At 46.7% G+C, this 14301-nt stretch overlaps 1 protein-coding gene and 1 long non-coding RNA gene across 2 annotated transcripts in view; one reads left to right on the top strand and one right to left on the bottom strand.

The window, feature by feature from the left end:
- LOC126984340 (liprin-alpha-1-like) overlaps positions 1-14301 on the bottom strand; it is a 152547-nt gene that overhangs the window by 31529 nt on the left and 106717 nt on the right. Inside the window, exon 17 of the mRNA XM_050837952.1 lies at positions 12795-12878. Coding sequence (XP_050693909.1) covers positions 12795-12878 — 84 coding nt within the window. The remainder of the gene's footprint in view (positions 1-12794; positions 12879-14301) is intronic.
- LOC126984637 (uncharacterized) overlaps positions 12887-14301 on the top strand; it is a 4128-nt gene continuing 2713 nt past the window's right edge. The window contains exons 1-2 of the long non-coding RNA XR_007737178.1: positions 12887-13205; positions 13267-14301. The exon at positions 13267-14301 is cut by the window's right edge and continues 2713 nt beyond it. This is a non-coding gene — a long non-coding RNA (uncharacterized LOC126984637). The remainder of the gene's footprint in view (positions 13206-13266) is intronic.

Genomic DNA, 14301 nt, shown 5'->3' with positions numbered 1-14301 from the left:
ATGTAGGCTACGTATCAACGTGTGGTTTTCAGGTTTTGTAAGTTTTCTAAAATACAGATAATGAAAATTTGAATTCATCTTTGTTTTTTATTTGAAATATCAATATAGTATCGTTTTCGCCTATCGGACTCATCGCTAGCTAGTATCGGAATTGTGGATTTATATCAGGTATTGGTTATCAGTTATCGCCTATATTTGAGTCTTCAGTTAACGAATATCGGTTATCACTGATAAGGTTTTCCATTATCAGTTATCGGTTATCGGGAATAAGGTTTTCTGTTATCGTGCCCAGCTATGCCCACTAGGCAACCCGCTACCCTCTACCCTCCCAGCAAACCGCATGTAGTGTGGCCGCACCCTTAATGACTGTCCAGGGAGAATGGTTACTGCATCTTGTGACTTCATACTGGGGGAAAAAGAGCAAGGCTGATACACTCTCTTGCTTGTTCTATGCTTCCTTCAAGAGCTCTGGAAGGGACGCCACTTAATGACTGTCCAGGGTGAATGGATATGCATCCTGTTACTTCATACTGGGGGAAAAAGAGCAAGGCTGATACACTCTCTTGCTTGTTCTGTGTTTCCTTCAAGAGCTGTGTGTGTGTGTGTGTGTGTGTGTGTGTGTGTGTGTGTTTGTGTGTGTGTGTGTGAACTCTTTCGTGTACCTTGAAGGGGAAAGGAAAGATTGTAACTCATAGGCTGGGAACAAAGCAGAGGAGCATTTCTTAAATAAATATATCATAAGCTTTTTCTAAAATAACAAAAAGCCCAAAGGTTCTATTAATTTCCTGCCTCTGTCCTACTGGTCTGTGTCCCCTGAAGGAAGCAGACTCTTGTGTTATCTCTGACTGATCCTGCACTAAACTCTACCAAGTAACAAAGCCATATGATTATAATGAATAAAAATGTCAACAACAGTAGTAATATTTATCCTAACAGTAATAATAATAATAATAATAATAATAATAATAATAATAATAATAATAATAATAATAATAATAATAATAATAATAATAATAATAATAATAATAATAATAATAGTTACACAGGCAATAATACAGTCATCCCTCAAATAGTACGGTTTTCAATAGTTCAGTTTTGGTTTTATACGGATCTTTTAGGATTTCTAAATTTCCTGCTTGTCGGGAAATTTAAAAACCCTTAAAAATCTTCTTAGAAAATCCACATAAAACCAAAACCGAACTATTGGAAGCCGTACTATTTGAGGGACGACTGTACCTTGATAATAAGCACAAGTGTAATGAACAGTTCTGCCAAAGGAATGACGTAAGGTTCAAGTAAACACCAAACAAACAAGCCAGGGCTGGTGTTCTCTGTCACCACGTCTGGGCTGAAGCTTACGTAACATTGCCAAACACGTGTTGCTCAGATGTGACGCAGACAACACCCTCGGGCGCAACACATCAAGACAGGCGCTGCACCGGGCACTGCGCCTTGAGGAATTTAGGCAGTGCGGGGTGGTGTGTTCATTAGCAAAAGCATACTTCATCAAGGGTGCCGGTGTGTGTTCTTTTAGAGAAGGCAAAATACACCTAGATCATGGTTTAGTGAAGTGCAAGTCATCTATTCTATGTTATCTAGTCTAGCTATGCTCTCCGCTAGGCGCACATACACACATACACGCTGTAGCCGGCACAAGCTATCAAGGCACACAAGCCCCAGCCCTTCCCTTCACCTGGACTGTGGTGGTTTGCTGTGTTGAGGAGAGAATGCATGTGATGGTTGGAAAGGGAAGGGAGTGTGGCTTCTCTGTAAGACTGACCAAGACCCACAGACAAGCCCCAGCCCTTCCCTTCACCCAGACTCTTGCATTTAGAAGAGAATGCAAATGATGGTTGGAGAGGGAAGGGAGTGTGGCTTCTCTGTAAGACTGACCAAGACCCACAGACAAGCCCCAGCCCTTCCCTTCACCGGGACTCTTGCATTTAGAAGAGAATGCATGTGATGGTTGGAAAGGGAAGGGAGTGTGGCTTCTCTGTAAGACTGACCAAGACCCACAGACAAGACCCAGCCCTTCCCTTCACCCAGACTCTTGCATTTAGAAGAGAATGCAAATGATGGTTGGAGAGGGACGGGAGTGTGGCTTCTCTGTAAGACTGACCAAGACCCACAGACAAGACCCAGTCCTTCCCTTCACCTGGACTGTTGTGTTTAGGAGAGAATGCATGTGATGGTTGGAGAGGGAAGGGAGTATGGCTTCTCTGTAAGATTGACCAAGACCCACAGACAAGCCCCAGCCCCTCCCTCAGCCCAGGGTTGGAGGTTCTCTGTGTCAGGTGGTGGTGTTCCATGACAATATCCTCAAGTCAAATGTCATAAAATTGAATCCACGTCAAAATCAATATGTTCAATGTTCAGTCATGGTTCTTTGGACTGTGACGAACTCTGTGTTTTAGAGGACTGTACAGTTTGCTATTCTGGTGCATAGGGCTGAGTCTGGGTGTGGAGGGCACTGGTCTGGTGGAGGTGTGAGGGGTGGGGCCAGTGTGCCAAGGCAGCCCTGCCCGGCCGCCACAGCTGCTAGTCGTCCTCTACAAGGCCAGACTCATGCCAAACCTTACCTGCGGCACAATGAAGAATTTTTACGCACAACTGAAACTGTGGACCAAGAATCCTTCATTCGAGCTTATGTTTAGAGGCGCAAGTTAGGAGATGCAAATACCTGGATCAGGCGCAGACAACTTGTGGTTTGGGCAAAAAAATTATCGTGTTGGTTGGTGTGTTTTAGCTCCTCACACTCATTAACAAAGAGAGATGAAGCAGGAAATTATACATACAGGAAAAGTAGTGCAAAGCTGTGAGTGTATTGTGTGTGTGTGTGTGTGTGTGTGTGTGTGTGTGTGTATTTACCTAGTTGTAGTTATGCTCGTGTGGTCCCGTCTCCATATCTGTATTTGTCCAACTGTGTGTATGTGTGTGTGTGTGTGTGTGTGTGTGAAGGCCTGGGTCTAAAAGGCAAATAACTGTAAAAGGTTTGTTTGAAAGTGTTAAAATGTTGGCTGTGAAAAGGGTCAAGAAAAATGTGAAAAATTTTACAATGAAAAAAGTGTGTGAAAATGGTTCATAAAATACTGCCTGATTTTTTAAACGTGGTATTAGTATTCATGAAGAGTTCCGTGGCTGGTTTGACTTATTACTTCCAGTGTTGGGACGGAGCTGTTGGTTAGAAGTGTTGGGTTTTCACGGTCAACCCGTCCGCTGGGATTGGCACGGATATGGCTTTCAGTCAGTTCACAGTCAAACCTTGGTTTACAAGTGCCTTAGTTTACAAGTGTTTTGATTTATGAGCAAAAAAATCCCACAAAAAATGCCATGATTTACGAGCAGTGACTTGGTACATGAGGATCCTGTGTTCCTGTGTTCCTTTTATTTATTTATTTTTTTTTTGCCACCCCCCCGGGTGGGGACATGGCCTATATGGAGGCCATCAGGGTCAAGCGCGTACATCCCTTCGAGGAGGGAACACAAACCCTTGCCGGGTGACAGCTCATGAAGGGGAGGGGAGGATGCAGCTAGACCTACTCTATCAGCTTGTGTCTGCCTAGCCGACCAACTTAGTCTTTCGACGTGGACTGGCGTGTCTCTTTGTACAAGCGGAAGACGTGAGCGTGGGTTCCCTTTGTTCGCTGCAAGACGAGAGTGTTCAGCGCAGAAAACAATGGGAACAGAGCCTCAGTCAGGGCTGCCACCTTGATCTAAAACAAACAGGGAATGCAACATCCCATCCTCCAATACAGAATGAATCCATATTTTAAGGAACGGATGGCAACCCTAAAATTTCTTTGGCCTGCCATAACTGAAAACCACTGCCCGCTGCTAATGAAGGCAAGAGGAAGGGGGAGAGACATTATGACGCGTATTTTACACGTATTTCACGACAACCCTTGACTGATTTGTGTTTCATATTATTTAGCATTGCTATTTGTTAGTAAAATTACTTTGATTCTGTAAAAAATAACAAGTAAAATGATTTGTATATAAATATTTTTTTGAGATATGGGACGCATTAATGGGGTTTACATTAATTTCAATGGGGAAATTCGTTTTGGTGTGCGAGCAATATTCCGGAACGAATTAAACTTGTAAACCGAGGTTTGACTGGACTCCCAGGTCTTTCTCTGCCTCTGTGGTGGATAGTGGAGTGTTTCCCATGTGGTATTGGTGTGCTGGATATCCCCTCCCAAGGTGCAGGATAACATTTTTCTTCACTGAATTGTAGCAGCCACTTTTTGTTCCATTCCTGTAGCTTGGTGAGGTCTTCTTGTAGGAAATCCTAAGTCAAGGGGTTAAGCTGACATACTACAAACTCCGTCGTAAAAAGTCACATCGAAAAATCAACAAAACAAACTAACCACACTTTAAAAACGAGTCAAAGAAGACGAGCCAGCCACATAACTCTTAACAAAGACTAACACAACACCCAAAAAAACCAGGCATAAGTGCTTCGTGTGTCGAGTGTTCTTGTGTCCGTGTAACGCATCTGAGAGCCTGAGCATATTTAACCCGGTAGCAGTGAGGGTCGTGTTTCTTAATGGTCCCTCTAAGCGAGAAAAATGAGAAAAAATCACCCCTCACACAAACCATTTCATAATATATATCAAAGCATTTGTGATCAGTTTATGAATCATCTATTTTGGGGGGTTGAAATCGTGGCACAAATTTGGCCCATCGCTGCTACACGGTAAAGCCACAAATTTGGCCCATCGCTGCTACATGGTAAAGCCACAAATTTGGCCCATCGCTGCTACATGGTAAAGCCACAAATTTGGCCCATCGCTGCTACACGGTAAAGCCACAAATTTGGCCCATCGCTGCTACACGGTAAAGCCACAAATTTGGCCCATCGCTGCTACACGGTAAAGCCACAAATTTGGCCCATCAATGCTACCGGGTTAACTTTACCAGTCTTTCTAGGAGACGAAACCTTTTATGGAAGCCTCGTAAGATGTGAAGCAAGCGGGTGTGTTGGTGTGTGTTGAGGAAGGGGGTGAGGGGGGAGGGAGTGTTTGACGTGTAACAGAAGGGCCTTGAGACACCGGAGGGGTACGAGAAGCTTCCTATTCCTATTCCTATTCCAGATTCATTCCCTCCCATATCACACCGCCACTCCACAGCTTTCTCCCACATTAAAGAGACTCATTCCTACACTCACTCCACATTCATTCCACGTTCCTTGCTCCTTCATTCCCTCCCATACCACTCTCCCACTCCACAACTCTCTCCCACATCAAACACACTCATTCCACATTCCTTGCTCATTCATTCCCTCCCAAACCACACTGTCACTCCCACACTCTCCCACTCCACAGCTCTCTCCCACATCAAACATACTCATTCCACATTCATTCCACATTCCTTGCTCATTCATTCCCTCCCATACCACTCTCCCACTCTACAGCTCTCTCCCACATCAAACACACTCATTCCACATTCATTCCACATTCCTTGCTCATTCATTCCCTCCCAAACCACACTGTCACTCCCACACTCTCCCACTCCACAGCTCTCTCCCACATCAAACACACTCATTCCACACTCTTTGCTCATTCATTCCCTCCCATACCAAAATCCACTAATTCACTCCACACTCCACCACTCCACAACACACAGTCATTCCATTGTTCCCTTTTGACAACCTCTAACCTCCTCTGCAATCCACTCTTAATTCACTCCACACTCCACCACTCCACAGCTCCGCACTCATTCCACCTGCTCTCTCGTCCCAGTGCCCCCAGTGTTGCCAGGAAGTCAGAAGAGGGAGAGAAACAAAACACAAAAAATCACCCTCAGAGCAGATCAGTATTGGGTCTGTCTTGTGAGGTGAGACACACACACACACACACACACACACAGCAAGAATCTACACAGTGCAGGGTGAGACTGTAAGTAGTGGTGAGAGTGGGCATTCATGGGCAGCTCCTGGGACTTTTACTGCTGTTACGATGAATGATTCTTAACCCGGTAGCAGCGGGGATCATGTTTCTTAATGGTCCCCCCAAGCGAGAAAAATGAGAAAAAATCACCCCTCACACAAACCATTTCATAATATATATCAAAGCGTTTCTGATCAGATTATGCATCATCTATTTTGGGGGGTTTATATCATGACATAAATTTGGCCTGTCGCTGGTACATGGTAAAGCCACAAATTTGGCCCGTCGCTGGTACACGGTAAAGCCACAAATTTGGCCGTCGCTGGTACACGGTAAAGCCACAAATTTGGCCCGTCGCTGGTACACGGTAAAGCCACAAATTTGGACCGTCGCTGCTACCGGGTTAACGACAGAGTTTGTAACGTGTCGGCTTGACTGTGAAAACCCAACACTTCTAACTAACAACTCCGTCCTGAAAATCGAATGAACCCATCGACGGCAGCAGTGTTTGAAGAGTAGCTCCCCCACAATGAATGGTCTACATATAGTCACTGCCAACCGTAGGACCGTGGCATGAATATAGATAAGCCGCATTAGAGATGTTTTAACTATCATCTATATAGGACACCTCTCCTCCCGAAATTGACCCCTCTTTCGGCCACCTCCTTGGATTCTTTTTAGGAGCAGCGAGTAGCAGGCTTTTTTTTATTATTGTTTCCCTTTTTTGTGCCCTTGAGCTGTCTCCTTGGTTGTAAAAGAGAGAGAGAGAGAGAGAGAGAGAGAGAGAGAGAGAGAGAGAGAGAGAGAGAGAGAGAGAGAATGTTCTACCGCAGTCTGCCATACAAAACTGACTGACTGAATTTTGGGCTTCCTATATATAGATCCACTGCCGTTTAAGTGTTAAAAAGCCAAACTAGCCACAGAATGGTCGTAAATTCTAGTACGACGTTTAAAAATCTAGCATCACGGACACAAACTAAAATCATAATCCCTTGATAATTGAATGTAACGGGATATTCAGCAGAAAACCTGAACCTGATGCCACCATACAGTGAAAGCTGCAGGACCAGGAGTACCAACAGCTGGGTCACCCTGGACACCCTGGCACACCTGGCTGGTCTGGCCATGACGGGGACTCACAATGAACATGACTATCCTCTGTTTAGCCTAAGATGCCTGGCTGGTCTGGCCGTGACGGGGACTCACAATGAACATGACTATCCTCTGTTTAGCCTAAGATGCCTGGCTGGTCTGGCCATGAAGGGGACTCACAATGAACATGACTATCCTCTGTTTAGCCTAAGATGCCTGGCTGGTCTGGCCGTGACGGGGACTCACAATGAACATGACTATCCTCTGTTTAGCCTAAGATGCCTGGCTGGTCTGGCCATGACGGGGACTCACAATGAACATGACTATCCTCTGTTTAGCCTAAGATGCCTGGTTGGTCTGGCCACGAAGGGACTCACAATGAACATGACTATCCTCTGTTTAGCCTAAGATGCCTGGTTGGTCTGGCCACGAAGGGACTCACAATGAACATGACTATCCTCTGTTTAGCCTAAGATGCCTGGCTGGTCTGGCCACGAAGGGGACTCACAATGAACATGACTATCCTCTGTTTAGCCTAAGATGCCTGGCTGGTCTGGCCATGAAGGGGACACACAATGAACGTGACTATCCTCTGTTTAGCCTAAGATGCCTGGCTGGTCTGGCCATGAAGGGGACACACAATGAACATGACCATCCTCTGTTTAGCCTAAGGTGCCTGGCTGGTCTGGCCGGGACGGGACTCACAATGAACATGACCATCCTCTGTTTAGCCTAAGGTGCCTGGCTGGTCTGGCCACGATGGGGACACACAATGAACATGACTATCCTCTGTTTAGCCTAAGGTGCCTGGCTGGTCTGGCCACGACGGGGACTCACAATGAACATGACTATCCTCTGTTTAGCCTAAGGTGCCTGGCTGGTCTGGCCGTGACGGGGACTCACAATGAACATGACTATCCTCTGTTTAGCCTAAGGTGCCTGGCTGGTCTGGCCACGATGGGGACTCACAATGAACATGACTATCCTCTGTTTAGCCTAAGGTGCCTGGCTGGTCTGGCCATGAAGGGGACTCACAATGAACATGACTATCCTCTGTTTAGCCTAAGATGCCTGGCTGGTCTGGCCATGATGGGGACTCACAATGAACATGACTATCCTCTGTTTAGCCTAAGATGCCTGGCTGGTCTGGCCGTGACGGGGACTCACAATGAACATGACTATCCTCTGTTTAGCCTAAGGTGCCTGGCTGGTCTGGCCGTGACGGGGACTCACAATGAACATGACTATCCTCTGTTTAGCCTAAGGTGCCTGGCTGGTCTGGCCATGATGGGAACTCACAATGAACATGGCTATCCTCTGTTTAGCCTAAGATGCCTGGCTGGTCTGGCCATGATGGGGACTCACAATGAACATGACCATCCTCTGTTTAGCCTAAGATGCCTGGCTGGTCTGGCCATGAAGGGGACACACAATGAACATGACCATCCTCTGTTTAGCCTAAGATGCCTGGCTGGTCTGGCCATGAAGGGGACACACAATGAACATGACCATCCTCTGTTTAGCCTAAGGTGCCTGGCTGGTCTGGCCACGATGGGGACTCACAATGAACATGACCATCCTCTGTTTAGCCTAAGATGCCTGGCTGGTCTGGCCATGAAGGGGACTCACAATGAACATGACTATCCTCTGTTTAGCCTAAGGTGCCTGGCTGGTCTGGCCATGAAGGGGACTCACAATGAACATGACTATCCTCTGTTTAGCCTAAGGTGCCTGGCTGGTCTGGCCATGAAGGGGACTCACAATGAACATGACTATCCTCTGTTTAGCCTAAGGTGCCTGGCTGGTCTGGCCACGAAGGGGACTCACAATGAACATGACTATCCTCTGTTTAGCCTAAGGTGCCTGGCTGGTCTGGCCACGAAGGGGACTCACAATGAACATGACTATCCTCTGTTTAGCCTAAGATGCCTGGCTGGTCTGGCCACGAAGGGGACTCACAATGAACATGACTATCCTCTATTTAGCCCAAGGTGAGAATGTATCAGGGAAGAAGCCTCGCCCACTGCCAACTTTACCAAACTGTCATACTCAGCCTTTTATATTTGCCAATTTCCGAGCCCAAACCTGTCATCCCCACCGTGATAACGAGATGAATTTATAGTTATCGGTAAAATCAGTAATTACTAGTGTTTGTTTGCAGAAGTCGTGAGTCAGAAACCAAAAAGTACGATGTTTTGAGTATGATAATCTAGCAATGCTGCCCACTACCCTCCCACCTGGCTACCCCCGATCGGAAAGTTGGAAAGTTTGGTTTAGTGGGCGCAACATCTGTGGCCATATGCCGGAGAGAGACAGAAGAGGAAGGAATTATAGGAGAAGGGTGCAGATCCCAGGAGACAGGACACAACCCCTGATTGATACCTAGTACCCATTCACTGCTGGGTGGACAGGGGTGTAGGGTATCGGAAAAGCCGCCTGAAGTTTTCCACTCCGCCCGGGAATCGAACCCGCGCTCTCTCGTTTGTGAGCCGAGTGTGCTAACCACTGCACCATGAAGCCCCTACCCCCCCATTGGATCAACTGTCCACCAATTACCGGCACCAGAGCAGCCGTGCCCTTCCTCTGTTGCCTGCGTGGAGGAGCTACTTTCCTGGCGTGTTCTCACCTTAGGCGGAGTGTGAGCTGCCCACAATCTGCCGCGGAGTACAGTGCAATGGGTGCCGGAATACTGTGCAATGTGAGGGATAACAAGGGCGAGAAAAAGGCACCAGACGGAAAATGTACTAAGTTCAATAATTAAAGATGTGTGTGTGTGTGTTTGTTTTGTTGTGTGTGTGTGTGTGTGTGTGTGTGTGTGTGTGTGTGTGTGTGTGTGTGTGTGTGTGTGTGTGTGTGTGTGTGTGTTGTGAGTGCTTTCATAACCAAACGGAAAATGTACGAAGTTGAATAATTATAGATGTGTGTGTGTGTGTGTGTGTGTGTGTGTGTGTGTGTGTGTGCGTGTGTGTGTGTGTTGTGAGTGCTTTCATTACCAAACGGAAAATGTACAAAGTTGAATAATTATAGATGTGTGTGTGTGTGTGTGCGTGCGTGTGTGTGTGTGTGTGTGTGTTGTGAGTGCTTTCATTACCAAACGGAAAATGTACAAAGTTGAATAATTATAGATGTGTGTGTGTGTGTGTGTGTGTGTGTGTGTGTGTGTGTGTGTGTGTGTTGTGAGTGCTTTCATTACCAAACGGAAAATGTACAAAGTTGAATAATTATTGATGTGTGTGTGTGTGTGTGTGTGTGTGTGTGATGGGCTGAGTTGTGTGTGCTTTCATTAGTTCATCGTTGTTGTTTTTAGTTTATATCGTGACCCAGACTGCAAGCCGTTACTATCTTTTTCAGAGTCTGTGATGGAAGGCTTCAACAGAGGGCAAGATGTGTGGGAGTGGAGGAATGTCAATTGTTACTATATTCATGGACTGAGGGTTTGGCAAGTCGGTGAACTGCAAATAAGAACTCGGACACTAAAACTATATGAGAGAGAGGGTGAAAGTTACATCTAATGTGTGTGAGTAAACATGTACAGGTAACTCTCGATTTAGGCAAGTTTGGTTTACGCGTTTTTGAAATAACGCGTGGTCCAAAATCCAAATAAATGTTTACTTTACACGTTTTTTTTCACTTATACGCGATATTTTATGGAGTGGCCACCAGATGTCTCACGCAACTGGACTTGCACGGCGCCAGTTCTTCCTGCGCGCCACTTGAACAACAATACAGTACCCACGCTGCCACGCTACTCAACAACAACAACACCCTCGCTGGTGTGCTACCACAAGGGGAAGGGCAGCCAGAGGAGGAACCATGAGAGGGAGAGGAGTCAGAGTGATACAGTAGGCAATAAAGGTACAAACCTACCCCTTGTTTGATTTACAGTGTTTTTAATTTATGCGACCTCTTCAAGGACACAATACTCGCGTAAATCGAGTTACCTGTATTAAATGTCACAAGTATGGATAGAAGGGCGGGGAAGTAAGGCCTCGTGTGCAAGATAGAAGACGTATCAATAGTTGCAAGTATAGACGCCTCTGCCATAAGCGCCGTGTGTCAGACAGTGTTTAAAGCAGGTGCGGAGGAGTGGAAGAAACAAGTCAAACAAAACATTTATATTCAAAGGGACGAAGTGGAAATGAAAGGGAGGAAGAATGAGAGAGGAATCACGTCAAATCTGTAGTCCAGTCTGGTGTTGGAGGAGTGGTCTGGAGCAACATACAAGGTCACTGAGAAGGGAGAAACATGAGAAGATAAGTGTGCAGTAATGGGGGAAACAGTCTGCTGGAGGTGAGTAAACTGAAAAAGAAATGGACAGTGAAAAGTAAAACAGTAGTAGTAGTAGTAGTAGTAGTAGTAGTAGTGGTGGTGGTGGTGGTGGTGGTAGTAGTACAGCAGACCCTCTATTTAACATGTTAGGTATCTAAGAAATTTTCAAGGAATGGACTGCACACAATGGAGGTGTTCTTGTGATGGGGTAATTGATTTTGAACTGACGGGACTTTATTTATTTCACTTTATTTAATGGAGTCAGCTCAAGGGTGAAAGTAAAGAGAAACAAAATATACGGCTGTAGCAGCGCTGTTCCTGCAGCAGAAGACGATAAAAGTAGCCACAAGAAGCCGTCTGTCTGGGCAGGGCGCCGCACACCCGCCCTGCTTCATGTCATCTGACTTTCATTTCCTCCTCCAGGACAGCTCCCTTCTGTGAGGTTCTTGCTTTGGGTGCAGGCTGGGGTGCTGCCTCTTGGGCGGTGTGGAAAAGAGCATGTATGTGGGGGGGGCAGAAGAGCAAAAGCTGTCTTGTCTTCAATGGACCTGTTAGGCCCACAAGCTCCCAGCAAGTGGGGGAGTAAGTCCAGCGGGGAGTGGATCAGCTGAACACAGCAAAAAGGGCATCATTCCACATGCCAGCTCCCCCACAGTATTCCTGCAGCAAGCAAGCAAGGCAGCGACCCTTTACTGGCAGCAGTCACAGCTGAACAAAACATTCACAGAAGGCAAAAAGATGCAGAAGAGGAGGCAGCGGCTGCACTCATATAATCATGACATCAATTGTTTCCAAACACTGGTGCCCCACCCTGGGCCATTAGGGTAATGCCGCCATCTTGACGCAGCCTGCAGTGTGCCCAGTGTGTCCACTGGTCACAGGGCTGGTGGGGTGGCGGTGCTGGTACACAGAGCACCACACAGAGCAGTGTGAGGTGCACCGTGGCAGCCAGGGAGGCTGGCTGGGCTGATGAAATAATAAGTCGTATCTGGTGCACACAAGTCAAACATGTCACTGAACCTCAACACTATTTTGACTATTTCCTGTGTGTGTGTCTAGGGAAGAAACAGATAACAGCAACCAAAGAGTGGCTGCGTTGAGTGCCAGTTGACTGCGGTGTGTGGAAAATATGTCCTAAATTTAGGTCTTGTGTTGTAAGGAAAGAATTACAAAGGAAACGCACTACATGGAGGGTCTACTGTAACAGCAGTAATAGTTGTTGTTGTAGTAGTAGTAGTAGTAGTAGTAGTAGTAGTAGTAGTAGTAGTAGTAGGTGGTGGTGATACAGATGATACGAGAGGTGTGTGGTGGTGGTGGCAGCATGGGGTAAGTTAACCCAAATGGCTGTATTAGTAATGGCGGTGTGGGTTAAAAATAGTGGTGGTGGTGGTGGTGGTGGCATGGGTGGGAATGGCCGCAGCAATGGAAAGATGAGTGACATGAGAAGAGGGTGGAATGCAAGGGCTGGGGAGTGAGGTGGACAGGTGACGGTGGTGGTGGTGGTGGTGGTGGTGGTGGGTGTGGCAGGGGCCGGGGAGTTACCTGTGATCCTGGCAGGGAGTCTCCTGAGAGGCGGCGCTCACGCATGAACTGGTACATATGGGAAGGAGACATGCCGGCCGGGGCCTACCAAGACACCAACAACATAAGAAAGGACACAACAACCTGCTCCTCTGTGCCTCTTGCCTCCCTCACAGACCAGGGGAGGCCGTGTGTGGAGCCGTGCCGGTCAGGGTGGTGCCGAGTGAGTGCCTTGTGATTACTGAAGCTTGTGTGAGAGAGTGCCTGCCTTGTGATCACTGAAGCTTGTGTGAGAGAGTGCCTGCCTTGTGATCACTGAAGCTTGTGTGAGAGAGTGCCTGCCTTGTGATCACTGAAGCTTGTGTGAGAGAGTGCCTGCCTTGTGATCACTGAAGCTTGTGTGAGAGAGTGCCTGCCTTGTGATCACTGAAAGTGCCTGCCTTGTGATCACTGAAGCTTGTGTGAGAGAGTGCCTGCCTTGTGATCACTGAAGCTTGTGTGAGAGAGTGCCTGCCTTGTGATCACTGAAGCTTGTGTGAGAGAGTGCCTGCCTTGTGATCACTGAAGCTTGTGTGAGTGCCTGCCTTGTGATCACTGAAGCTTGTGTGAGAGAGTGCCTGCCTTGTGATCACTGAAGCTTGTGAGAGAGTGCCTTGTGATTACTGAAGCTTGTTTTATTTTTTTATTTTTTTTTACAACCAAGGAGACAGCTCAAAGGCACACAAAAAAGGAAACAATAATAAAAAAATAAAAAGCCCGCAACTTGCTGCTCCCAGAAATAGAAGCTTATGTGAGTGAGGGCCTTGTGATTACTGAAGCTTGGGTGCCCGGTGAATACCCAGCACACTGATAAAGGAGGCTTGTGGGGTAGTGTGATCCGGAGCCTTAGAGAAGATGAGTGTGGGCACCTCAGTCACAGGCGCCATGTTGTTACCATATGAGGCTTTTAACCCGGTAGCAGCGAGGATCGTGTTTCTTAATGGTCCCTCCAAGCGAGAAAAATGAGAAAAAATCACCCCTCACACAAACCATTTCATAATATATATCAAAACATTTGTGATCAGATTATGTATCATCTATTTTGGGGGGTTTATATCAGGGCAAAAATTTGGCCCGTCGCAGCTACACGGTAAAGCCACAAATTTGGCCCCTCACTGCTACATGATAAAGCCACAAATTTGGCCCATCACTGCTACATGATAAAGCCACAAATTTGGCCCGTCGCTGCTACCGGGTTAAGAGCTGCACAAAATTCAAGTTAATACCAATACAACAATGTTATTTTTTGCTCTGGGTATTAGCAGGATCTCAAAAAAGTACCCAGAGCACAAAAAACACTTGTATCAACATCAATTTAAATTTCACTCATCTCTTTTGTGATGGAGGCGGCCACACTCTCCTGCTCCACGGCTCCGGTGTCAGCAAAAGAGACAACGGCCAGATATCAAGTTATCCGTGACCTGTGTCGCGTACACGTCCATGTCTGCCTCTGGTGTGGTCTCTAGTGAGTATTAAACAAGCTTTCTAA

The sequence above is a fragment of the Eriocheir sinensis genome, chromosome 57 (assembly GCF_024679095.1).
Source record: "Eriocheir sinensis breed Jianghai 21 chromosome 57, ASM2467909v1, whole genome shotgun sequence".
Classification (NCBI taxonomy): Eukaryota; Metazoa; Arthropoda; class Malacostraca; order Decapoda; family Varunidae; genus Eriocheir; species Eriocheir sinensis.
This window is presented reverse-complemented; position numbering and strand designations above follow the sequence as displayed.